At 47.6% G+C, this 25,620-nt stretch overlaps 2 protein-coding genes across 2 annotated transcripts in view; one reads left to right on the top strand and one right to left on the bottom strand.

Moving 5' to 3' along the window:
• Positions 1-14,433, bottom strand: part of Msh3 (mutS homolog 3) — a 107,801-nt gene extending 93,368 nt beyond the window's left edge. Inside the window, exons 1-7 of the mRNA XM_063245277.1 lie at positions 13,990-14,433; positions 12,299-12,416; positions 10,469-10,689; positions 6,548-6,745; positions 4,705-4,821; positions 4,017-4,134; positions 2,366-2,511 (exon numbers count right to left, since the gene is read on the bottom strand). Of these exons, the coding sequence (XP_063101347.1) occupies positions 2,366-2,511; positions 4,017-4,134; positions 4,705-4,821; positions 6,548-6,745; positions 10,469-10,689; positions 12,299-12,416; positions 13,990-14,433 (1,362 nt within the window). The remainder of the gene's footprint in view (positions 1-2,365; positions 2,512-4,016; positions 4,135-4,704; positions 4,822-6,547; positions 6,746-10,468; positions 10,690-12,298; positions 12,417-13,989) is intronic.
• A 28-nt stretch (positions 14,434-14,461) lies between these two features.
• Dhfr (dihydrofolate reductase) lies at positions 14,462-22,938 on the top strand. The gene is made up of 6 exons (XM_003479518.5): positions 14,462-14,582; positions 14,843-14,892; positions 16,872-16,977; positions 18,917-19,043; positions 20,681-20,796; positions 22,113-22,938. The coding sequence occupies exons 1-6, from the start codon at positions 14,497-14,499 to the stop codon at positions 22,189-22,191; spliced, it is 564 nt and encodes a 187-aa protein (XP_003479566.1). The 5' UTR covers positions 14,462-14,496; the 3' UTR covers positions 22,192-22,938.
• Positions 22,939-25,620: the final 2,682 nt, after the last annotated feature.

Genomic DNA, 25,620 nt, shown 5'->3' with positions numbered 1-25,620 from the left:
AATCCACAACCAAGCCTCTACAAAAGTCATCTACAGATGTTCAAATAGCAATGGATCAGCCAGCCAAATTCCCTGTTGTGTCTTTACCAGAGAAACATCTCTATCATTCTACCTTCAACATCTGTTACACTGCAACAGACAAGAGCTGATCACATGCTTAAATTTTAAAAACTTAAAGATGTACTAATGCCCCTCAAAATCCTCACTCTTATTTTGAACTTTGTTTTCTTTCTCTTTGGGGGGGCCGTACCTCACACTTGCCAGGAAGGGTGCTTGTGCTGCTGAGCTAAATCCCCAGTCCACTCTGAACATCTTACCCTGTAGTCCTTGCCACCCTGCAGTGCTCTGCAGTCCTAGCTGCTGCCTTTAAGAAAGGCGATCAAAGTCTGGTGACCACCGCTGCCAAGCGCCGTCTAGTGGAAAGATAGCTCACAGCAACATGACCCTTAACATTCTGTAGTCACCAGATCTGCCACCAAGGTGACCCCTGCTCTTCAAAAGAGAAATAATTTGAATCAGTTCAGGACACTGAGGCAGCCAGGGCAGCACGACTAAAGAACCTCAGGAAAGAGCACTCCAGGGCTGCTGCAGAAGGTGGCAAGGACAATGGGTGGATGTGCTCGAAGCCAGGAAGATCCTGAGGGGATTCAAGGCAATGTGTCTCTTACTGTAACAATCACCGAATCTGTCTATGCCACTTCCCACACAGGACATGAAGAAGCCCAGACCCCAGGCACAGGGTTGCTCTGAAAGAACGCTCCCTTTACCTGCAGTCTGGCTGCCAGCACCCTAGTGCCTGGGCATGTGTGACGCTCCTCCTGGGAGGAACAGCAGGGAGGACCACACTGTGGGTAAAGGAAGGCAAGCACCACTTCGTTCCGAGTCAGGGAGTGACAGGGACCCATGTGGCCTGGTCCAGTGACCAGCCCAGCCCGGTGGGAACGAGCTCACAGAGACAGGCATACCTGACCCAGGCTCAGGGCGTCACCAGCCTGAAGGTAGCTACTGTGCCACGGCCCAAGACATCATGTACAGAGCAAAGGACAGTGTTCACTGTGCCATCGCCGCCCCACTTAGGGCAGCGGCTGTGTCTCAGTGCACTGTGCCTGCCCTGCTCTGCAGACTGAGCTTCTGGTAATCAAAAAGCAGCACCCTGTGGAAGCTGAGAGCAGGTAAGCTACTCTCTGCCGCCAGGCTCAGCTACCTGTGCCAGACGCAAGTGCTTTTCAAGGGACGAGAGCATGGGGAGCCATGCAGCACTGCTGCTCCCCGGGAGGACTCCCAGGGCGCCGAGCTGCGCAGCCTGGGGACGCCGGTAGGGGACAGCCGGGCAGGGAGGGTCCTTGCTAACACCTCCCCGACAGCAAAAAAGTAATAAGTACTAAGGAGTAATAAAATCCAAAATGTGTAAATTTTGTTGTAAAAAAGAGAGGGAAAAAAAAAAAATAAAAAGAGCTCTAACGGATATAACAGCAAGTGTGTTTAGGGGTGTTAAATAGCTGACTATATCAATGTTTTTGGATCATTGAACACAGCTGTTTGCAGTCTCCCTATTTGAATGTCCACCTTGTATTCTTTGATACTGTGATTTGAGCAACTATTTTTCAAGATGATAATATGTAATCTATTAACAGGTGATTTCTTACTGTTATGTTTTTTTTTTTTTTTTTTGTAGTTCTGTATTACGTGTACCCTCACACCGCTTTGTTTTGTTTTGCTTTTTTTCTCTTTTTCCTCTTAAATTTAAAAAAAAAAAAAAAAAAGGTAGGGGACAGCTACCCCCATTTACTTGGCTTCCAACAGCACACAGAAGTGTAATGGAACCGAAGTGTCCCACAAAGTCTGGGACTCTGAGCAGAGCCCCAGTAACCTGAGAATGGGCAAATCCCCCATAAAGTCCAGAAGGCGAAATTAGTTAAGCTGCGATTCCTGAGCTCTACCTATCAGAAGGCTAAATGTAAATAACCCTAGTATTAATTCAGCATGACACTTTCTATTGTCCAATGTCCCCTGGATTTCTCTTCCTCCAGCTCTACCAGGACAGTCCCGTAATGCTTCAAGTTTAGGCTTGAACCCTGAGAAGACACTGGGACGGTCTTTGCTACTCACATGCACCCTGACTTAGCATTTGCTTCTGCACCTTAGAACGTTCGTGGCTGTTACTGTGTCCACCTTCGACCCTGAAGTCCTAGTGCTCAGTAATCAGAACAGAAAAAGAACCAAACCAGCTGGGTTTTACCATAGCACGGAGTGCCAAGTGATGACTGGAAAAAACAAAACTAACGATCTAACGTGTGGTATCCTAGGGGAAATGTTCAGAGTCCATGGACATCTGTTGTGAGCTTTTCACCTGCCAAGTACCTACCACCAGGCCGATGAAAACGCTGCCCTTTCTCCTGTCCTTAATGCCTTCCTCGCCTTCGCAGATGCACAGGAGATACCCAGTAGAAGTGTCAGTCATTACCTCCTCCATGCTGACGGCATCATCCAGCTTGACCAGCGGGTTCACATGTGACAGTGGTTAAAGATGACCGCAACACAGACAGGCCCACGAGTGCCGCCCCTCTCCTCTACCACTTGGTGTACTGTCCCAGTACTTCCCAAGTGGCATTCGCTGTGACCACAGGCCTGTACCGTCCCATCCCTGAGCTACCAGGTCCAGATGACAGGTGGCAACAGTGTTCCCACCTGCAAAGCCCTCCCAGAGCTCACTGGACCTGGGGAGCCTCAGGACCAAACCAATTCTTTATTCTACTGATGCTGACACCTGACACTCAACATTCCCACACCCACTAATTCCACAAGTCAAAGCCTAAGAAATAACAAGAGAATTTTCTTACAACATAAGAAACACACACACACACACACACACACACACACACCCACGGCTGGGGATATAGCTCGGCAACATATATGTCCACCTGACAAGTATAAGGTCCTGAGTTTGATTCCTATGCCAACACACACACATACACATATCTGTGTGTGCATAGGTGTGTGCACATGTGTGTATAAACAGTCAGATCCTCAAGGACCCAAGCTGCCTCAGTCGAGCAGGTGAGTCTCGGTGCCAGCACCCCAGGTCTCAGGAGTAAGGAGCCCGAATGCAGCCAAGGCACACAAGGTGGGTGGGACTGCAGAAACAGGCTCCCAGGAAGAGGCCACACTCAACAAGAGACCAAAGGCAGTGACCAGCTGCTCAGCTTAGACCCACACAGGGCTGTGAGCGACTCGGGGTCCATCCCATGCCAGAAGCTGCACACTGCGGTGGCACTAACAGGACAGAGCAATGGGTAGGAGCTGAGCAGGTCACTAAAAAAGCCACTTCAAGATGACGAGAGTATTATCACCCTCACACAGGCCTTCCTTCACTGCATTCTTTTATCCTAACAGTCCTGACCATACCCTACAGTACACATTTTTAAATGCATTTAAAATTTGGACTAAAAAAGGGAGATTTATGTCATTCCTTTCAAGACTATCTTGCTTCAGGTGACACCTTGTTACTTTATGGGTGACACTTTGGGGCCACCGTGGGCACAATGAGCATGCTCCCACAGTGACAAAGCTTCCCCTACAATTCCCTCATTAAAAAGTGAAATTTCCACAAAGGTGACAGGGAATGAAGGTGGCCTAATGTGACACTGCACAAGCGTGGAACTGCATGCGAATTCCAGCTTTCCTGCCCCTCTTCACAGAAAGTAGGTTATGTTCTCATTCTCACCCCAGGAGACCTAGGGTGTTCCTGGGCCTCAATCCCACTATTGCCCAAGGGAAAGCACTAGTTCAGATCAGTGCCTGAGGGCTTATTTCCCCTCACTCCCAAAATTCCACGGCCTCTCCTCTCACTATGGCCGTGGCATCTGACAAGCGCTTGTTCTGTCCAGGGTTAAAGAAAGCATGCAACCTCACTCGTCCAACAGGTTCCTGCTCAAAGTACAATTTTTTAAAAAATATCTGTCATCTTAAAATGGCCCTGTCACATATAAGAGAAAAACTCCGCTGAAAAAGGATATCTTCCCCGATGAGCGTGGACTTCGTGTAGAGCGCGGTCAGCTTCCGGGCGAAGAGGGAGCCTCTGCTGTCACCGACCGCCTTCAGAGCCGCCGTTTCTGTCTGCTTCACGACCCCCACCTTCAACGGGGACAAGCAAGACCAGTGTCCAATCCAGTCATTTTAAACTTCATTCCAAAATGCCTACGGGTTACTACTGAGACACCTTGCGGGAATATCGTCACCCACAAAGTCCACAAGTAAGGTCAAGCCACGAGCACCAAACACATGGCAGCTGTGGATGGATCACCAAGGAGCCCTTGAGCTCCGAAATACTCCACCACAAAACCTAACAGAATTGCCGCTTGATTACTGTTGCACTGTGTGGCACTGTGTGGCCTCTGCACAGCGCTACACCCCTGGTCCTCTATTTATTTTTATTGTGACACAGGATCTTGCTGTGGGTCACTAAGCTGCCCAAACTGAGGGGCAGCCTGTAACGCTCATGCCTCAGCCTCCCAGAGTGCTATGTTATGGGTCTAAGAAAATGTGTTAAAGGCCATGATATGACACTGCTAATTATGATACTTTTGTTTCTCCAAAAAGCCAAATCCTAAAATCAATCAAAGGCTGCCTCCCACCTCACAAGGCCTATTTCCATTCCTGGCCCGGTCTGGTCCCAGATTACCGAGGGCCAGAGCCAGAGCTGACCTTGTAGCCCTTGGCCACAAGGCGGCGCACGTGCACGAAGAGCCTGTGCGTGGGGATGCTGGCCGTCATGAAGCTGTGGTCCAGGTGGCAGTAGATGTTGAGCTCCCGGGCAGCGACCTAGGCAGTTCCAAAGAAAGCGTCAGCTCACTCCTCCAGAGCCCCGATGCAGGTTCACTGAGCCCTCAGTCCTGGTGCACTTTTCTAACCATGCTGCACAGCGTTAGCACGTTCCCGCCAGTTGCACCGCCATAGCACCCTTGTGACTGTCCCATGTCTACCGCCAAGGGCACAGGTGCCCAATGAGACACAAATCATGGGACTGTGCTCCCCCACCCCACGAACATGTGACAGGCTGAGCTGCGTATGGGAGCCTGCTGTTCCTGTAGGTCTGGTGGCCTGGCTGCAGCACCAGCATCGAGGACACCACATTGGGTGTCTTCCCCCCATGTCTTGAAAGATCCCCAAACCTCAGAGTGCTGTGCCTCCCCATAACAGGGCTACTGAATCCAAACAGCATGCAGGGAACGGGGCAGAAATTCACTGTGCAAATAACTGACAATGAGGAGACTGCAGGGCGCTGGGACGGAGGCTGAGAAAGGAGGAGCAGACACCCCGGCCTGGTGAGCAGGCCAGTGACACACTTGACGGGGGATATCGGGAGTGCCCACCCAAGCCTCAGGCAGGAGGCCTGGGTCCCCACTGTGATCATGCCTGGACTCACTCCTCACCTGGACACCCCCGTCCCGGATGCCAAGCACACCCCTGTACCAGCCTCAGGACGCATCTTGAGCCACTGCGGCTCCCAGGATCTGACATGTAATACAGTGTGACACTGGCCCAGAGCATACACTACCCGTCCTGCCCCAAGACTTGGGAAACAGGAGGAAGTGAGAAGACTAAACCTTCACGTTCCCTCTGTGGGCAGGACACTGCCCACTCACCGGCCTCTGATGTCCTGTAAGGACAGCAAGGCTGCTCCACGAACAAGTTACCACCGTCCATGACATCCAACACAGGCATCACCAGCAACGCTTGCCCCAAGTTTGGCCACCAGTGTATGAACCCACTATCCACCAGCGAAGCCTCCAACCCCAGACACCCAGCTGACATAGAGAGCAGCACGAGTGATCATACGGGAGCAGGTGCATTCCACTGGGCCCTAACCATGACCCTGGCGGTGGAACTCAGCGAGTTAAAAACTTTCCTCCATCTCAGTCCTTCTGTGCTGAGTCCATTAACAAACACAGCACGAGGGGCTGGGGATTTAGCTCAGCGGCATAAGCACCTGCCTTGCAAGCAGGCAGTCGTGAGTTCAATCCCTGGTACTGATAAAAACGAAAAAGACAAAAAAAAAAAAAAAAAAAAAAAAAAACACAGCACGCTGGGGCACTGTGATTCATCCACCCATCAGCTGACCCAATCAAATTTTCTGGGTTTTGGGGGAGTTTTTTTAGTGGTAGCACTTCGGGTTGGACCCAGGGCCTTCTCACTGAGCTATATCCCCAGCCCTTTTTCTGTTTTCTGAGACAAGGTCTCACTAAGCTGCTAAGTTGTCCAGAATGGGCTCAAACTTCAGATCCTCCTGCCTCAGCCTTCAAGAGAGCTAGGGTAACAGCCGCGCCACCCCAGAGAATCAGCACTAACATTCCAATAGTCTTTTTTTCCTATGAGTCCAGCTACCACCAGATTTTCTGCTGTTTATTTTCAGTTTTTGCTTTAAATGGCACCATGTTTAAAGGGGATCGATAAGTGAGCTTTTTCACAAAGAAAATGAAACATGAACACTGAAAAATACCTAAGGGCAGGGGAAAGCCATGAAACAGAGCTTGGAAAAGCAGCTCACCTCTGCGTCTTCCCCGAAGAATCTATACTTGTATCCACACTCCACGCACAGGATCGCGTCGGGGTACTGCTCCTTCAGCTCCAGGTACTGCAGCTCCAGCGGCGTGTACACGCTCTTGGAGCGCTTGTTGACTGCTTTAGGGTCAGACGGCTTCTGGAAACTCTCAGGACGCCCTTGTGACGGCCCAAATTCACTGACCTGGTGACCAAAGGATTTGGGTCATTTTAAAAGTACTAACTAGACACTCAGTCCCTGAAGAATGGAAGCGCAAATGGGTAAAAGATGAACCCCTGGCCACTGTAGGCAAGGTCTCCTTGTTCCCCAAGGTATCTGTGGTTTGGGGTTTCTTAAAGTCAGAGCTGAGAAAAACTACCAGACAAAAGAAACTGTCACTTAGGAAAATCTGAAAGTACAACTACTTTAACAGTTTGCATACTTCCTTTTAAATCTGGTTCCACTGAATGTGTTATTGACATTTCCTTGGTTAACTCTGACTCCTGGTGAGTAATGCACAAGACCCAGGGAAACCACCTCCAGCAACGTCGGGGCCAGTACTCCTGTCCTCACCTCCCTGTATTTCACAGTGATGAAAACTGTGACTAATCCCAGTTTAGTTAGAGAAATCCCTCGCTTATTGGACTCAATTCAGACAAACCATCACTCTGTCACCGCCAATGTCTAAAACCTGACTGAGCCAGCCCTGAGTATCAGTCACTGTCTTGTTACTGGGATAAAAAGCCCAACACCTCGGCCGACAGGAGCCTATTTGAGCTCAGAGCTGTCAGAGGACTCAGCCCCCAGCAGATGGGTCTGGCAGAAGGAAAGGGGCTGAGTCAGTTGGCCAGGATCCTAACGAGAGGAGGAGCCAGGGACAGGAATCACCTTTCTAGGTCACAACCAGGGGCCAATGCAGCCAGATCCACCTCCCACAGCACAGGCAGCTACTGAGTCTCAGGTGGGCCAATCGCCTTCTACCCACCGGACGTTTGGGGCTGGGCATTTTAGTGTAAATCCTAATACCCTGACTGAAAGACGTGGTGATGAACTGAAGAGGAGAAGCACTGGGAAAATGGCCCAGGATGGGAGCTTCATTCCCTGAGAAAACCCAGAAAAATATGCACTTTGCATTTGCCGAACATTTAAAAGCTGCAGCTCGGCTGGGACAGCAGATAAAACCAGCAACTTTCCAAAGAGACCCAGCAAAGTTTCAAGGACCAGCAGGCAGAAGACAGCAAGGTGTGGATGGCTGTGGCCAGAGAAATGCACCAGGCCTGAGAGCCAGGTGTGGGTAATTCTGGTAGGCTTTTCTCTTCTGTTTCTATGGCTGTTACATAAAACCCAGGAGTACTACATACTATTGTAGCTTGGCATAACTGACGCCATCTTGAACCTTGTTTTTAACTAGTGCCCTGTATTTGACCCAGGAAAATGGAAAATTACTCAGAATATAAGTCCCATGAGAAAAGCAGAAGGAGCTGTACCCGCAGGAGAAACATTAACCTGCTCAACAAAGCAGCAGGATACAGGTGTCAGCCAAAAATTAATGTAAGAGTCTAGCTAAATTGTTTCCAAGAGGATGTCTTTTTGTGATTCTTTGTTTAAAAGCTTTGTAATTTTCCAGTTCAGGGCCACTCGGTGAGACTCTGAAATGGGTCCACTCTAGTGATCACTGAGCTCAGCTAATTAAATTCCAAATTTATCAATTTGGCTGCTTGGATTCCTATATTGTTAATGAACCAACTTCACACACTGTATAAGTTAATCAACATTTACAAAAATATACACAACAGAAAAAGATAATTTTTGTTTTTTATCTCATTTGCAGAATAAAGTAAGCTTCCGGAAAGAAAACAAAAACAAAAAAACCCAAAAAACTCATCTGTGGGGATACTAACCATAAATCAATTTGAATACTTGAATATTAAGCAATGTTTGCAAGTATTCAAGTGGAAATATTTCTCAGCTGTATTATCTTTCATATTCCCAGAGCTAGCACAGTAAACTTCTCTTAAATTTCTTTTTTCCCAAATCAGGATAATCAAGATAAATGGCAAAGTCTATCAAAAATTATGGCATTGCTAGTCCTGTATGAAAGGTCCTGAACCACTGGCCATTTAAGTTTATTTGGTAGCTTTTTACCATCTATCTGTCACCTTCTTGCCACTGAACAGCTTACATTTGTAGGAATGTCCCATATTGCTTCTGGGTAACTCTTCTACCTGATTACTTGTAATTTCCTGTACCAGATATAGCTCAGTGGCACAGCACCTGCCTGGCAAGGTCCTGAGTTCAATTGCTGGTATAAGAAAAAAAATAAGCAATTTCCTGTATCATAGAAATGCCACATCAAGCTATTTTAATATTCAAGTGTTCATATTGAGAACATTTAACCATTTAACATCTAACCATTTAATGGTTAGTCGCACATAGACGATTTTTTTTTTCCTGGAAGATAAGGTATACTATGGTAGCCATTTGGGATTATTATTATCTTATCTTGAAGTCCTATATCACTTGTACTGTTTTGTTTGATTTTAGTATGTCTTATGGTATAGGCAGCTATTTTGAAGATAATATGAAGCATTATGGTAACCATTGTTGATTTTCTATTATCTTGTTTTGAAGTCCTATATCATTCTCATTGTTTTGTTTGATTGACTTTATTCTGTTTCACTTTGTTTGGTTTTAGTCTCTTGAAAAAAAAAATGTTGTTGGGGATTTACCTCAGTGGCACAAGCACCTCCATGGCAAGAGCAAGGTCGAGTTCAATCCCCGTTACCAATAAAATAAAATGTTAATAAAGTGAGCTTTAATAAGACACCTTCTGCGCTGTATGACCACCACACCCAGATGAATCAGTTCCTAGTATTAAAGGAGATTAAAAGCAAAAACATTTCTTTTCCCCTAGTGATCTAAGAACTAACCTTAGCCTGGCTAAGAAAGGAATTCATGGATCTGGATTTTGTGGGAAAGGGTGTGAACTCTGGAAAATTACAAGCAAACTTTTGTTGGCTTGAGCAATTTTCTAAAGATAAATAGCTTTCACGAGAATGTCAATGACTCAAAAAAATGAATCTATATACCTAGAGATAAATAAAAAAACACATCTGAAATCACAGGTGTCTTCTATGGGCATACAGAAAGAGCTCTTAAGAAACAACTGTACCCGATTCTCAGTAAAGACCAAACAACATTCAGAGGGAAGGTTCTAAATACTGGTTTTTCAACTGTTTGGTTTTTCTGGTTTATTTTCACCAAGTGATTCTACTTTACATGTAAGGCTGCGAACTAATTTCAATTATAGTTTTCAACAGTAAAATTTCCTGATTGTACAGCCATAGAAACCATCAGTAAGTCACAAAGTAAAAAAGCAGAAGTAAGAGCTCGTAAGCAGGTGGCTTATCTTTGAGTTTGCTTTACACCTGTCAAGCACTCAACTGAAAACCTCAAAGGGTCTAAACATGCTGCCATGGGGATGTCCCGTACAAACCAAGGCACCTGACTGCTAAGGAGGATGGTAATAACCTTGTGCTTGTATTACTAACCCATGAAGCATCCCTAAGCCAAGCAGGACATCAAAATCCCCTAGAAATTTTCGTTTATTTATTATGAACCAATACATAATAAATTAAATTCCTTAATACATAATAAGTTAACATCTCCAAAGATTACAAGAACAAAACACAAAGATACAAAAGCTAGGGGGCTGGGGATTTAGCTCAGCGGCATAAGCGCCTGCCTTGCAAGCAGGCAGTCGTGAGTTCAATCCCCGGTACCGATAAAAAGGAAAAAGACCAAAAAAAAAAGCTAAATAGATGTCAGCTGAGTTTAGGAGCCAAAGCCCAGAGCGACCCAGACACCCAGAAGTATTTCAAACGCTTCCTCTGCAATTAGACATTCGTCTACATAGCAACTACATACCTTTTGATCACTTTTCGATTTGGAATCTTCGGAGCAAATGGCATTTTTTGCACGCTGAAGACTGATGTCCTCAAAATCAGTACATTTTGGTAGAACTGCAAATCCCCCCTGACGAGGTTCTGTCTGGACTCTATTTTGAGGGAGGGCAGAATCACAGCAGAATTCTTTCAGTTTTTCCAAAGACTGTAAAGCAATCCTGGTCCTCAGACATCGCTTTGGTTCTTAGGAAACAAATGAGAAGAAAACATAGCGAGTGTACTCTGGCCCCCTGTGTCAGCTCACAGCCTGCATAGGACTGTTTAAAGAGGGAGAGCCCCATTTAACTCATGGGCCCACAGAGGGGATAAAGAAAGATCACTGGCTTCTCTGTACAGATGACCTACTGAGACATCTGTATAATTTCACTCACTACTGAAGCCTTCACCAGACCTACAGGAAAATTTTGCTTCTGTTGGTTTCTAGATATAAGGACGAACAGGACAGGAAAGGTGACAAAAATAAATAAAATACCTGGAGCAAAAAAGGCAAATGAATGACCAGTTCAGCTAAATGCCGAGTCAGTAATTAAGAAAACCCAGGGCAAACCCTACTGAAGAGACTCTGTATCAGAGCACAGTACTCAGGCAATGGAACGAAAGGCAGTTCTAAAATACAGAGCAGTGGCTCAAAGCAGTTTCATTCCTAGCTTTTCTTCACCTGGGCAGCAGACTGGAGCTTTCCCTGGAAGGGGACACTGGAAATGCAGCTCACATGGACACCGAGACCCAAGCCCAGACCATAAAGCTCCCTACTCTGGCACGGTTACCCAGGGAAGTTTTTCATGTTGACCCTTAAACCAAACTTAAACTTTCATGCAAAAATAGGTACCTCACATGTTTGTCTCCAGTGGGCGGGTATGGCCACTGAACTGTTAATTGTTTACTTGTGCATTTATCTGGGCTCCCAACTCTGGGGACTCCTACCTCCTCTTATTACAGATTCTCTGAGACCCAAAACTAGGGAAAATCTGCTCTACTATCTCCACCCAACACCAGCTCTGAAAGTTCAGGAGGTCAGGAACGCTGCTGTTTTCCAATGTTGCGTGTGTGTGTGTGTACGCACATGTATGCATGTTATCAGAGGAGCTATCGAGACGGCGCCCAGGCCTCACAGGTGCTGGGCAAGTGCCTTCCACTGAGCCACCCCACCAGCCCTCAGTGCCTTTGAAAACAGCTTTGTGCAAAACAGAAGGCAGTGCTACGTGACCCAGCATGGAGGCCGTTAGCATGTTCTGCTAAGTAGAGAAGGAAAGCTGCAGATTAGCATATACAGAATAATGTACCCTGGGCCGGGCACTGGTGGTGCACTGCTGTAATCCCAGCACTCGGGAAGCCGAGGCAGGAGCATCACTGCAGGTTTGAAGCCAGTCTGGCCTCAACAATATAGTAAAACTCAGTTTCAGACAAAAAGAAAAAAAAAATGCACCCTGTAAAATACAATAATCTGCTCATTTGTAGGTTGATGTGTGTGCCACACATATGGGAATGAAGGAGAAAATTTGGATGAACACGGTGTGGCTCAAACAGCAAGCAGCACCTCCCTGAAAGAGAAGCCTGTGAGGCCTTCCAAATCTCTGCTACTTGACACTTTTCTATCAAGAATGTTTCATTTTTGTAACATGGCTCCTGTGAATAAGTCGGGAGAGCTCCACTGTCCCCACCTCCCACCTCCCCAGAGCTCAGGCAGGGGGCCACTTGGTCCCTGAAGGAAAAAGTGCTGTGCTTGGAGCCCTCTCCAACCACTGGAACCCAAGGCCCTGGGGAGCCTTCTGTGGCACCACTCAGCACTCACCGGCCTCAACAGATGGCGCCAGGCCCCCTCCGCCTTCCTGTTCCTGGGTTTTCCTCACTTTCTTAACAGGCAGGGCACTCTCCGCTGGTCTCCTCTTTCTTCTGTCAGGTTTTGCAGCCTGTATCGGAAGATCAGAGAGCAGAGATGATATCTCTGCTGGGAAGACTTGATGTATAGGAAGTAAGTGAAACCTCAGTTCTGAATGATGTGGAGTGCGTTGCCATCCAACCACCACAGAGGGCGCTACAGTGCTTTTAGCTCTGAAAATGCCTTTGGTTAAGAAGGAAACCAGTACTTGTGAGCCTCAGCAACTCAGGTCCTGCTAGAATTTTGCGAAAGATGGCCTCGTAACTTTCCTTACTTCCTTTACTGCCTCCACACACCTCGAAGCATAAAACTTGAATCACAGCCCCTGTGTGGTGGGGAACACCTTTATCCCAGCATTCTGGGAGGCTGAGGCAGAAAGACTGAAAGTGCATGCCCAGACTGGAGAATTTAGTAATTTATGAGATTTTGTCTCAAAATAACAAATACAAAGGGGTGGTGGATGTGGTTCCGTGCGAAGGCCCTGGATTCAATCCTCAGTACTGAAAAATAAAATGCAGCACTCTTCTTTTATGTGCTAAATAAAATATTTCTAACAAATAAATATCTACTTGCTGAAGGCAAAATTAGAAAAGGTAGGTAACAATCGAATAATGTCATCTCCGAAGTGTGGTAACACGGCCATCCCCTGTTTTAGATAGCTTATGTTCACTACTGAAGATGCTACAAGATGACGGCTATTAGTTGGCAGGAAACCTGACGAAACTGAAGTCCCCTCACCAAACAGCATGGAGACGGTGAATGTAAAAATCAAATCTTTGTGAATTCTTTTTGTGAGATCTTTGTGAATACAGGTCACACTCAAAAAACCACCCAAAAAGACAGCGGAGGCGCAATTATAGGGGAAGACACCAGTGAAGCGGGTATTTTGAAGCTGTCTCGCAGGCCCTGCACTCGCATGGGCGGCTGTCAGTCGGGATGCTCGCCCTGACCCCTCAGCCTGAGCCACAGACCACAGTCGGCGCCCACCTCGGGCCTTCGATGCAGCAATATACTCCATCTGGTTTACAAAATGTTTTCACCACTTGTTTATTCTGGGGGGTCGAAGATAGAGCTCAGCAGCACAGTGCCTGCCTGGCAAGCGCGAAATCATGAGTTTGATCCCCGGTACCAAAGGGAAAAAAGTTTATTCTGCAGAAGGGTGGTGCAACAGAAAGTACTCAGTGGCCGAGCATTCTCTCACAGCTAATCTTCACCCACTCTAACCCAATGCCACGTTTCGGGCGCGCAGGAGTCAGGGTCCGCCCACTGTCCCAGCAACGCTGGACACATCGCTACCTATTAACAAGCACAGCTCCTTTTTCTCCGCCCGCTAGGGAAAAGGATCATGCTGGCGGTTTAAAAACTCGTCCCTTGCCGCTAGCCCCGTCCAGCCAGCAGAACGCTAGCTGCCTGCTCAGATCTGCCATAGCAACCAGGTAACCTGGCCCCCAGCGCCCAGGTTTCCTCCCCTTCTGCCCCGCCCTTCTCCCTCCTCTGCCCAGCCCTACTTTCCCACGGAGCCCAGCATCGCGCGGGTTCACCCGCGAGGTCCCGCCTCCCGCCCTTAGACCCCGCCCACAACCCCGCCCCTCCAGGGAACCCACTTGAGGCGGCGCTGACGCAGCGGGTGCGGTGGACGCAGGGGGCGCTGTGGAGGCAGGGTCCGCTTGGTCGGCGGCGCTGGTCGGGGATGAGGTAGCTTTCAGGCTTCCCGCCGGCTGGAAGAACCGGCTCAAAACGGCTTGCCTCCCTGGTGTCGGGCCTGCAGTAGTCACACCGCCTGACGCCGGCTTGCGGCGCGGCATCGCGGGGCGGGTGGGGGGAGGGGTGGCTGGCGGGAGCGCGATTGCCCGTAAGTGTGCAGGCGCGAGCACGCCGGGATTTCGCGATCGAAGGACGGGCGAGGGCCTGCTTCTAAGCCAATGGGGCTGAGGGGCGTGGTAGCACCTACACCAATAGAAATCGAGAGGGCAGGGCCGCGCCTGCTCCAATGGGCTCGAGGGCGGGGCTGCGCCTGCTCCAATGGCGCGGAGGGGCGGTGCGGCCATGGTTTGGCGCCAAACTCTCACCACCCAGGGTCTTCCTGAGCCAGTTTGCAGCACGCCACCGTCATGGTTCGCCCTCTGAACTGTATCGTCGCCGTGTCACAGAACATGGGCATCGGCAAGAACGGGGACTTGCCCTGGCCCCCGCTCAGGTACCTGCAGGGTCGGTGGGGTTGGGGGACAAGGTCCGACCTGCAGTAGCTGGGGTAGGGGCGACTGCGCTGACGTCCGGGTCCCCAGGGCGACCCCAGGTGCCGTGTCGCGGTCCCCAGGACGACCCTGGGCGCTGACTCTGTCCCGATCCCAAGCCCAGCCTGGCCTGGGCCCCTGGGCTCCCCGGCCACAGTAAAATCTGAGCGTTGGGCCACCGCTCAGGAGAGCCCTGCTGAGTGACGTCATCTCTGCCTTGCAGGAATGAATTCGGGTATTTCCAGAGGATGACCACGACCCCCTCTGTGGAAGGTAAGGTGGGTTCTTCAGCGCACGTTTCGTGGAAGTTCTCCCATGCTACCTCGGGATCTTTTTTCTTACCAGCAATTTGGGTGCAGTTCCCAAAGTTTATCAAATTTTTGCTTTTAATTTACACTTTTAAAAACTTTTTGGCAGCTAAGTAGAACCTGAGGGCCCTTGGGATGGAACCCAGAGGAAGTCTTTTGGTGTTTTGGGTTTCTTGAGAACTAGGTCTCGGTATGTAGCCCAGGCTGGTGTCAGACTTGGTCTCCCATCTTCCTGCTTCAGCCTCCTGGGTACTAGTGAAATGAGGAATGAAACTCAACATGCTAAATGTCAGGTGTGAGTTTGTGTTTTAAAATTGAAAAATGAATTTTAGGAATAACGAAGTTTAAGAGCAGAATATGTTTATTGAGAGAAAGAAAGCTTCAGTCAGAGAGACAGAAAGGGTCCTGGGCAGGTTGCCGAAGACTCTGTCTTTTCTAGGGACTTTATTAGAGTAAAACCACAAGGTGAGACAGATCCAAGATGAGAGGAAATGGGAATTCATGAGGCAGAGGGCATGAGGTGGGACAGAACTGTGGTCAACCAATAAGATGAAATGTTCAGGTGAAATGGAATAAATCATTAACAAATGGGGAAGGGAGTCAGGTAGCAAGCAGACATGCTTAAAGAGCAGTGACTCTTCCCTTAGAGGGTTGGGATGGTGGCTCCTGGCTTCCTCAGGGTGATTGCGGCATGTGTAGAATATCATCAGTCTTTAAAATGTGGGTGTATTTGTGCAATCTTTTGTCTTAAGGCCTATCCCACAGCAGGAAGGGTCTGTCTCCCCCACACTTGCAAGGTATCCGGTCTTCTGCACTAGTTCCTTTGAGCACCCAGCCCTGTCTGACTGCCTATTATATTTTTACCTAACTCAGTTGCCTGTAACACTAAGATTGCAGCCTATACCATTGGACCAAGAGTGGGTCTTAGAATAGCTGCAGCAGCCATACCTTACAGAGCCTGAATTGGGGCCACAAGGAAGGGAAGATTAAAACCTTTTTTTTTTATTTTTGGTACCGGGGATCAAACTCACGACCTCACACTTGCCAGGCAGGCACTTATGCCAGTGAGCTAAATCCCTGGCCCAGAACTTTCTAAAACAATTTTTACAGTGCTAGATGTTGGATATCTGGAGAAAATGGTGAGAATCATGAGTTGTAACAGTTGTAATGAGCCAAATGTTCACTAGAGAAAAGAATAAAACCTAAGCAACATCTGCTTAGTAAAAGCTAAAGAGCTGATACAACCACTGGCAGGTCCTGAATGTGGGCAGGTAATTTACCTTTGACATGGATGTCTTTTTTTGTTTTGGTTTTGGTTTTTGGTTCCAGGGATCAAACACATGACCTCACACTTGCCAGGCAGGCACTTATGCCACTGAACGAAATCCCAGGCCCTGCCACAGATTTTTTTTTTTTTTTTGGTCTTTTTGAGACGGAGTCTTACTACATATTTCAAGATGATCTTGAACTCACTTTGTAGCCTAGGCTGGTCTCGAATTCTCAACAGTCCTCCTGCCTCAGCCTAAAACAGAGTTAACAAGACTTAGCTAGTGGATGACAGATTGCATTCAATTTTAACCTGGACTCTTTACTACATTATCCATGTTGCAGCTGATTCAAGGTAAATATTTGTTATAAATTGGGCAAATTCAAAGAGAAAAATAGATACTATATTTAGGTAACAGGTGATAAATGTGAATTATGATAAAGCTGTTTAGAGATTCTTTGGTGGTGGTTTTGCAGTACTGGGTATGAAACCTAGAGTTTGCATGCTGAGCAGGTCCACCCCTGGGGTACATACATCCCCTCCCCTGGTTTTCCCTTTTTAAAGAAAATCCACTAGATGGCACCAGAACAATCTTGTCTATGCATATACATGTGGTGGATGTGAAAATGCACGTATACTCCTCAAAATGAGCTTACCATTTCTGTGTAATTTTATAGGTAAACAGAATCTGGTGATCATGGGTAGGAAGACCTGGTTCTCCCTTCCTGAGAAGAGTCGACCTTTGAAAGACAGAATTAATGTAGTACTAAGTAGAGAACTCAAGTAAGTACCATAAATATGAACTGTTCACAACAAAATCGTGTCCCATTACTTAGTGTACAGAGCAGTAATAGTATAAAAGTAGCATTATCAAAGCTGCTTAATATCACAAATGTGATCACAGAAAATGAACAAGTGACAGTTTATTCTGCCACTTAGCTGATTGATGATATCACTTTGACTGTTACATTAAATCTCACTAGGTAACAGTTTTTTAAAAGAGGGGTAGGCTTAAAGTTACACATTGTAATCATTTTCTTTTTTCCTGTTAACTGTAACATGCAGATAATGCTTTGTCCTGGTATGTGCTACCAAAATCCTCAGAGGAGACTGTCTAAAGCTGACTCTGCTAAGAATTTTCTTGTCATCCAGACTCACACAAATCTAGTTCCTGCTGCCTAGAAGAGCCTCAGGGACTGGGGTGGGGGATCATCTTGCCTGTGAAGCCAGCGCCGGCACTTTGACTTTAACCATGGCTTTGACATCATTCACTTTGTTCTGTGGAACCCTTATTTCCACTTGCTTTTGTTCTTGTTTACGCTGACATTGGCCATAACCTATCAGAATAAATTCTAATGGTTTGGCTTGGTTACGAGAGTGGAATAGGGTGGGCAGAATTAACCCTGCAGGGACATTGGCGAGCACACTTCCTTGTGTGCATTGGTGAAGTGATCACCCCAAAAATGCAGCATCCTCAGCTGTTTCCACAGGGCAGGGGTCGTAGCATTCCTTTCAAATGCATATGGGTCAGGGTCCAAGCAGAAAGGCAGACTCAGTAGAAGACAGAGCTGCAGAAGTTTCATTGCCAGGAGTCAATTCACCGTTGGGGATCTGCCTGAGAGTGCAGAAACCTCTGCACAGGCTGTGAGGAAGGGCAGGCAGAGGTCTCCAGCGGGGCTAAGGCTGCATCTCCCAGGGGGCCACAGCCCTGCTCTTAGCGCCCTTCAGCTGGAAAAGAGTGAATAATCCGCATCACCTCTTGAGCAGTCAGTGTCAGAACTGCTAGGCCAAGGGCAGTTGTATAATCCCTAAACACCAGGCTAAGTAGTGGACAGTGAATTGTAATTTCTCTTCTGCATCTAATTACTCGAAGGCCTAGTTCTGCAGATTCCTTATTTATACAGGGTGGTGTGCCGCCCTGGGGGAGGTTGAGAGACATCAAGTTTGCTGACACATCAGTGAAATTATTTAACTTTTTTCCTTTGTACTTATAATTACATAATCAGTAATACTCATGTTTAAATGCTTAACTCATATTCAAAACATGAAAGTTTGAATATCATGCCAGACTTTCTACAGTCATTTAGATATTCTTTCTAATATCATATTGTGAAAATTTTCCAACACAGAAATAACCACATTAAACAGCTGTATATCTCCCACTTCCACGCTCCCAAGAACTCCAACATATGTCTGTCCAGTAGCCACACGTGGCTGTGTATGCATTTCAAGACTAGTGGCAGTGTGTTTTCTCCATGATTCCATGCCTGTCATTAACAAGAGTCTAGTACTTCTCTCACTTTTTGGGGGGTAAATATTATAGACAGTGAGGAAAGTAAGTTGTGATTATCCACTTGCTAAGTTTTGCCAGTAGTTATACCTGTGCTCCCAAAACCTATCAAGGACAGGCTATCCTGGAAACCCCATAATGCTCCCTAGGCCCTACCCAGGTAGTCTTTACACCTTCACGGCAGACACAGCAATCCTTCTGGTGTTTTTCTACCACAAGGTGGCACACATGGTTTTGGTTTTTGGTGTACATATACCATATTTTAGAGGCATAAACACAGGCCAGATATCGTGAGCTGTACTGAGGCTGAGGGTGAATTGTCAGAAGGGTTTACCTGCGCAATTTTAGTTTCATGATCACTACTTTATACTCGGATTATTTGACTAGCACTTGTAGGTTTACAGAAATATGATTTTTTTTTTTTCTACTCAGGGAACCTCCCCAAGGAGCCCATTTTCTTGCCCCTAGTCTGGACGATGCCTTGAAGCTGATTGAACAGCCAGGATTAGCGAATGAAGTGGACATGGTGTGGATTGTGGGGGGCAGCTCTGTTTACAAGGTGGGTGCAGCTGCCTGGGACAGGAGGGTGTGCTCTTCCCGCTTCCTCTCACTCCGCGCTGTCTGTGTGGACAGTAGGTGGGCAGTGCGGAGCCCGTAGTGTGGAATTTAAAGCAGTGAAGCCCTGAGTGTAGGAAGCAGCAGCTCCTTGTCTGAGGCTGAGTAGTAGTGTTTGATAGGTACTAGCGTGCAAAGTATTTGAAAATACAGATGTGTGTTTTTCAGTCTTTGCTTATCTGTCTTATTTTGTTTACTATGTTGCATATATTTGAATTATATGTGATGGAATTATTACATCCACCCACATAACATGTGTATTGTGTCAGTTTTTGTTTTTTTAATTTTTTTTATTGGTACCAGGGATCGAACTCATGACAACACGCTTGCAAGGCAGGCAGGCACTTATGCCACTGAGCTAAATCCCCAGCTCCTTACATCAGTTTTTGTGCAGTTTAAGGCACCAGGTGACATTTGTTGATGTTCACAGTTGAAAGCCACACTGAATCTCTTGCTGGGAACCACACCGTTTTGCACCCCGGGATGTGCCCGGTGGATGCTGTTAGCCCTGCCCCGGAGGGTCAGCGTGGCTGAGTGAGAAGGGGCAGGCTCCCAGCTGATAGCACAGATGTGTGTGTGACTCTGTTAACAGCAGAAAGCTTTTCCTCATCAATCGTCGCATAGTGTGGGGGCTGAGGAGAAGTGTTCTGTGACTGCGTATCATCTGGGAATCTAGTGTGACAAAGCGAAAATACACCTTTTTCCTGATACAAAATGACTTACAGAGTTTTAAAATTTTGAGGATAAATATGGAATACTTTGAATTTTAAAATAGTACTGAAAGTTAACATTTATGGGGAAGAAGAAAATCAGCCTTTGGACGAGGGAAACACATACACAGAAATCATTGGAGAAAGACACAGTATGCAGGATCCCGGCGGCTTGTGAAACTTCTCAGGCCCTTTTTTTTTTTTTTTTTTTTTGTCTTTCTCCTTTTTATGGGTACCAGGGATTGAACTCGCGACTGCCTGCTTCCAAGGCAGGCGCTTATGCCACTGAGCTAAATGTCCAGCCCCCTTCAGGCCCTTTTTCTGCAAACTCCGACTTTCCTCCTTCATAATGGGCAGAACAGAGACATTTTCTCTAATCTTTTCATCCAACTGTAAATTTCTTCTTGAAAAGAATTTCTTTGCTTTGTTCAGTCCTTTTGGAACGGGTCTGGGCTGCATTCACTTGAAAGTGAATTCTGTGAACACTAAGTTCCCAGCTGCACCCACATCATCTGGTTCAGGGGCACACAGTGCAAGCAGCAGGGAACAGAGTGTCAGTGACAGCCCTGCCTCCCGTCACCTGTGCCCAGGGTTCAGCCTGACCTCCTGAGGGCTGCGTGGAGGGGTGTGGTGCACACTGCCACGCTCATGTACATCACGCTGTCTGCGGAGCTCTTGCCTTCCAGAGGGAGGGCCAAGGGCCTCCAACCCTGGTGTTGTTACTCTCTGGGTCTTCCCGGAAGCACGCCTGCACTGGCAGCCCTGGGGCAGAGCTCGCCTGCTATAAACTCAGCTGATGAGACTAAACTCTCAGGGTTTCTGTCATCTGACTCAGATTAAGGAAGCTGGCGCCTTTTGCTTTGTTTCAAAGGAAGCCATGGAACGGCCAGGCCACATCAAACTGTTTGTGACAAGAATCATGCAGGAATTTGAAAGTGACACATTTTTCCCAGAAATCGATTTGAAGAAATACAGGCTCCTCCCAGAGTAAGTACAGAGTTTGTCAGTCTGAAGTGCATTCGGGTTTCCCACTTAGGAATTACAGAAGCACTCTCTTGCTTCGCAGGGTAACTGGGTGACATTGAGATGAGGGGACCTCCATCTCAGTAGCTCGGGCGCCATAGGGTTTTAAGGGCTGTGGCATAGAAGGTCAGGCATGCCTGCTGCTCCAGGGCTTCTGTGCACCTCTGCTGGGGCAGGGGAGGGACTGGCAGGTCACAGGCAGACAGCAGCAAACCGCTGCACAGAGCACTGAAGCACTGTGGTGTGGGAAGTCCTCTCTGAAGCCAGACCTTTCGAGAGCTCTAGCAGCAGGAGGCCAGCAGAGCAGTAGCAGGAAGGACGAAGGACGCCTGGGAAACAGAAACCGGAGGCCAGGGAACCAAAGGCCAGTGTGAGACAGTCAGGGGTAGGTCCGGTGCAGGTTGTGAGGCTCCTGAAGAGGGCGCCATCACCCTAGCTGCTTTAAGGGGAACGGACCATTGAGGGAGAGAAGGGAGAAGGGTCAGGAGGATGAGGAGTCTGGCGGGAAGCTGGCCGAGGTGCTGCACCCATGCAGTCTCAACACTCTGGAGGCTGAGGCAGGAGGACTCTCAGTTCAAGTCCATGGCACCCTGTCTCAAAATCCCCATGGGCTGACACTATAGTAGTGAGCTGGGAGCCTGCTGGCTGTGGTAGTTGAGGTGAAAGTCAAGGGACTTAGGTTGGGGAGTCAGGCCAGTGGGGTGAAAGGAGCCCCACTTGTGCCGCCTGGTTGTGAAGTGCCTAACATTTTAGTTACATTTTCTTTGTCTACCCGATGCAGAGAAAAGATGAATTAAGTGAATGCTTTCGGGCCAGCCCTTAGCCCTCCTTTCCCACAGCCTTGTGTGGGGCCTGTCAGTCAGCACTGGAGTATGCATTTGTGTTGGGAACGTGCCAGAAGGGGCATCAGGAGCCCTGGTGCATGAGGGCGGCCGGGCTTTGGAGCAAGCATCTGTCGGGCTGCTGGTCATCAGGGGATGTAGGGGACACAAGATCTTGGGCTCTGGATTCTAAACAAAGCCAAGTAGATTCAGAGCTCCAGTGCTCGGGCCGGGAGGGCTACGTGGACAGCTCCCGCTGGACAGCTTTGTGCATTCATCCTGTGCTCTGCTGCCCTGCCTTCTGCATTTGCTGGTGCTCACAGGGGCGAGCATTGACCTCTCTCCACCGTAAAGGGCGAGGAAGAGATTTATGCCTTTCGGATGAAGCAGCAGGGAGTTTGTGTCCCATGGGTGCGTATTTAATCCTCTGACTGTTTGGGGGGTTTTGTTTCCTCACAGGTACCCAGGTGTGCCTTCTGAGATCCAGGAGGAGAAGGGCATCAAGTACAAATTTGAAGTCTATGAAAAGAACGATTAACATGAAGGTGTATGCTGATTTATTTCGAGTTTTTTCCCTTCTTCCTAAAAAATATTCTATATTTATAGATTAGGAAAAAGACTTGTTCTGATTGTTCATCTCTGGATAATTTTTTTATGAATAGATACCATTTAAAAGGTATTTCTTTTGGAAAAAAAAAGTTAGATTTTTGGTTTTGACTGACCACAACGGAGGCCCAGCACCTGCTCAGGTGCTGTGGGAGCACATCTGTGGGAAAATCCAAACTGGAGGAGTCCCGCAAAGGTGTCCTGCTCAGGGAAGGACCCAGGGAGACAGGAGCGAGACAGCTTAGTCCAAGGGAGAGAAGTAGATTCTAGACAAAGTGGCTCAAACTCACTTTTAGAAGAAAATCAGGTCAAAGCGTGAACTGGGAAGATTCCGTGCATTCCACCCTTCTGAGCAAAGTTCTGCTCACTGAGACGGAAAATGAGTGTTCCACAATGCAGCGTGCTCCACGGCGGCGGCAGAGAAGCTGGAAATAGGTTCGAGGTTTCCTAGGAGGAGCCTGAGACCTCAGATTTCTACTTCTGATTTTCAGAGGGCTTTGGCAGACACTGCAATGACAGAGCATGCAGACCGCTCTTTCAGATGAAAAAGCAGTCACAAGTATAATGCCTGACAATAAAAATAGACTATATTGAGACTGGTTACCACTAGAAACCAAAATTAGTACCTTAGAAACTGAATTTCACAAAATTAATAAAAAGACGTTACAGGTCATGCAAAGATTTGTATTATTGGATATACAAAAAATACAGCATCTTCTGCCTTGTAAACTGATGAAACCCTTTTAGAATGTAAGTATCAATTTGAAATGCAAGATATTCTGGGTTTGGACCTTAGTCTTAACTTTTAAAAGTTATTGTGAACAAAAGCACAGACCCAAAAATATTTACAGCATTTTCTTTTAAATTTGGGAAGAGCCCATATGTCAGTAAAGATAGGAGTAACCAGTATGTCAATAAAATGTAATATTCTCCATCAGCTAAAAGTAATAAGGCACTAACAGAGAAATGCCAAAGACTTTACAAATTGTGTCTAATACCCAGGCTTTCTATTATGAATGTCCTGGGCAAAAGTCCTATGCAAAGAGCCAACCTTACCAGAGTTGGTGTGATTTGGTTTGGGGCATATCTGCTGTGGTTAGGGCTTTGGGAAACATGCATGTTCTCATGAAAAATTAGCTGAGATAATAATTGAGCCCTGCTGGGCATGGTGGTGCACTCCTGTAATCCAGCACTCAGGAGGCTGAGACAAGTACATCATTGCAAGTTCGAGAGCAGCCTGGGCTATAAAGTGAGCCTAAGGCCAGCCTCAACTGCATAGTGAGACCCTGTCTTGAAAAGAAAAAAAAAAAAAAAAAAAAAAATTGAGCCCTTTATGCTCCTCAGTACCGTAAAGATCCAGAACATCAGGAGCAAAATGCGGTTCCCTAAAGCCTCCCTAAAGGGAAGATGAACGGAGTCGCTACTGCTGCATAACAGTCACAGGCCATGAGGAAACTGCTCTGTCAGGAATGGTCCCTGGAGACTGTTAGCGCCCCAGGCTCACTGAACTTGGATACCGATGTAAGCTGCAGGCCACACAGGCAATAAGGAGCCCAGCAACCAGTAAGCGAAGCTGTGTCCTCCCATTGGTAAGGCGCTCACCTGAGGTCCCAGCACCTGGCAGGTGGAGGCTGGAGGACTCAAAGTCTGACCGCAGGGAGACCTCGTCTTAAGATAAAGAGGACTGGAGCTGTAGCTCAGTGCCAAGACCTGGCTTCATCCCTCAGAACGGGGGGTGGGGTGGGGAGTAGCATGCGTGTCCATGCCCATCACATGTGGAGTTCTTAGTGGGGTTGGCACCCTCAGACTTAAATGTTGACACTACTAAGAATGAAGATGCAGGGCCAGGGATTTAGCTCACTGGCATAAGTGCCTGCTTGGCAAGTGCAAGGTCATGAGTTCGATCCCTGGGACCGGAAAAAAAAGAAGATGCACAAGCACTTAACTCAGCATAGCACTGTGGGTAAGTCCTGAAAAACCTGCATTGGATAGTGAGAAACCAAAGTGACCTGCAAATCCAGGGACAGGAAGATGAGGGTACTACTGTGTTAGACAAATTCCCCCACAGCAGGCCCTGAAACTCAAGTAGACTGTGTAGACAAAACAGCCAGTGCAAGGTCAATGAGCAGATTCCTGTTGGCTCCCGAGCAAGATTCCAGGAGAGCAGGGTGGGCGGGGCCTCCTGATCTTAGCCCCGCCCTTCTGTGTGTGTGTGTGGGCCCAAGACTCCCGCTGCTGGGTAGAAGCTCAGGTATTGACAAAAGCCCTTGGCATGCACAGGAACAATAGCAAGCACACAATCCCATGTGTTTATGATTGTGAGACCTTCATACTTTCTATGTAGTCCAAAAGTATAAAGTCACGTGATTGGCTTGAAAAATTTTGTGCCTTGGAAAAAAAAAGGAACATGGAGACCAATTAGAGGTCAGAACGGTTTCAAGCTACTTTAGGTACTTGGTAAAGGGGGCTACAGAAAGGTTTTTCAAGTGCAAAAAATAACAGAAACAAACACTGGGAAGATACTTGCCATAGGGAGGGGGTGCACTTGGGCGGCTCCTTAAACACAGAGCACTGTGTTACATGCCAGTCTGGCATGTAATCTGCCCCGTCTCCAGGTACTGATTCGCACAGAGCTATCCCAGCCATTTCCCTTTCCCCTCCATTGGCCCTGAGTAAATGGGGCTGGCTGAGGAGCTGATGCCTAATCCTTGAAGCCAGGTAACAGTCGCTGTTTCCCGCCTCAGTGTCCCCCTGAGCATGGTTGAGTAGGGCAGAATGCCGAGCCCCTGCTTCAGGGCTGTCATTTGGGTTCCTGCCCCAAGATGAGAGGCTGTGACTTCCCGGGGCAGAAAAAGATTGCACATCAGAGGCAAAGCACTGGCCCCCAAAACCTTAAATGCTACCTCAGCTGTGCTATGCAGGCTGGTCTTTCTGTATGTCTTTCTCTCTGCATGCTGCCGAGGTGCTTTCGGGCTTCCCAGCCAGCCCAGCTCACAGCACGCTCATGATTCCCGCCACCCACACTGTCACTTGTCCTCAAGCCCCTCCCTTTCGGACTAATAAAATTGGGGTAGGCCCTGGCCTTTGTTCCACTAAACCATCATCCAGGCCCCCTTCAGGGCCCCTCGACCTTTCTCAAACCCACATGTTTTAGTGTCTTTATTCTCACCATGAGTTGCCCTGGAAGTGGTAGAGTGGAATTAGCTCGCTGGAATTCCAATAATTTTTCCATGGGATTACAAATATAAACTTCCCAGATGGTCACGAGAATGGGAACTGGACCTCTAATAGTAACAGTGCTTCAGAACAGCTATTTATACAGTTAGAAAGTTGGGGAGTAGGATGGAAGACCCATCCAGCT

Source organism: Cavia porcellus, unplaced genomic scaffold, assembly GCF_034190915.1.
Source record: "Cavia porcellus strain 051 isolate PalLab524CR breed Dunkin Hartley unplaced genomic scaffold, mCavPor4.1 scaffold_2, whole genome shotgun sequence".
Taxonomy (NCBI): Eukaryota; Metazoa; Chordata; class Mammalia; order Rodentia; family Caviidae; genus Cavia; species Cavia porcellus.
This window is presented reverse-complemented; position numbering and strand designations above follow the sequence as displayed.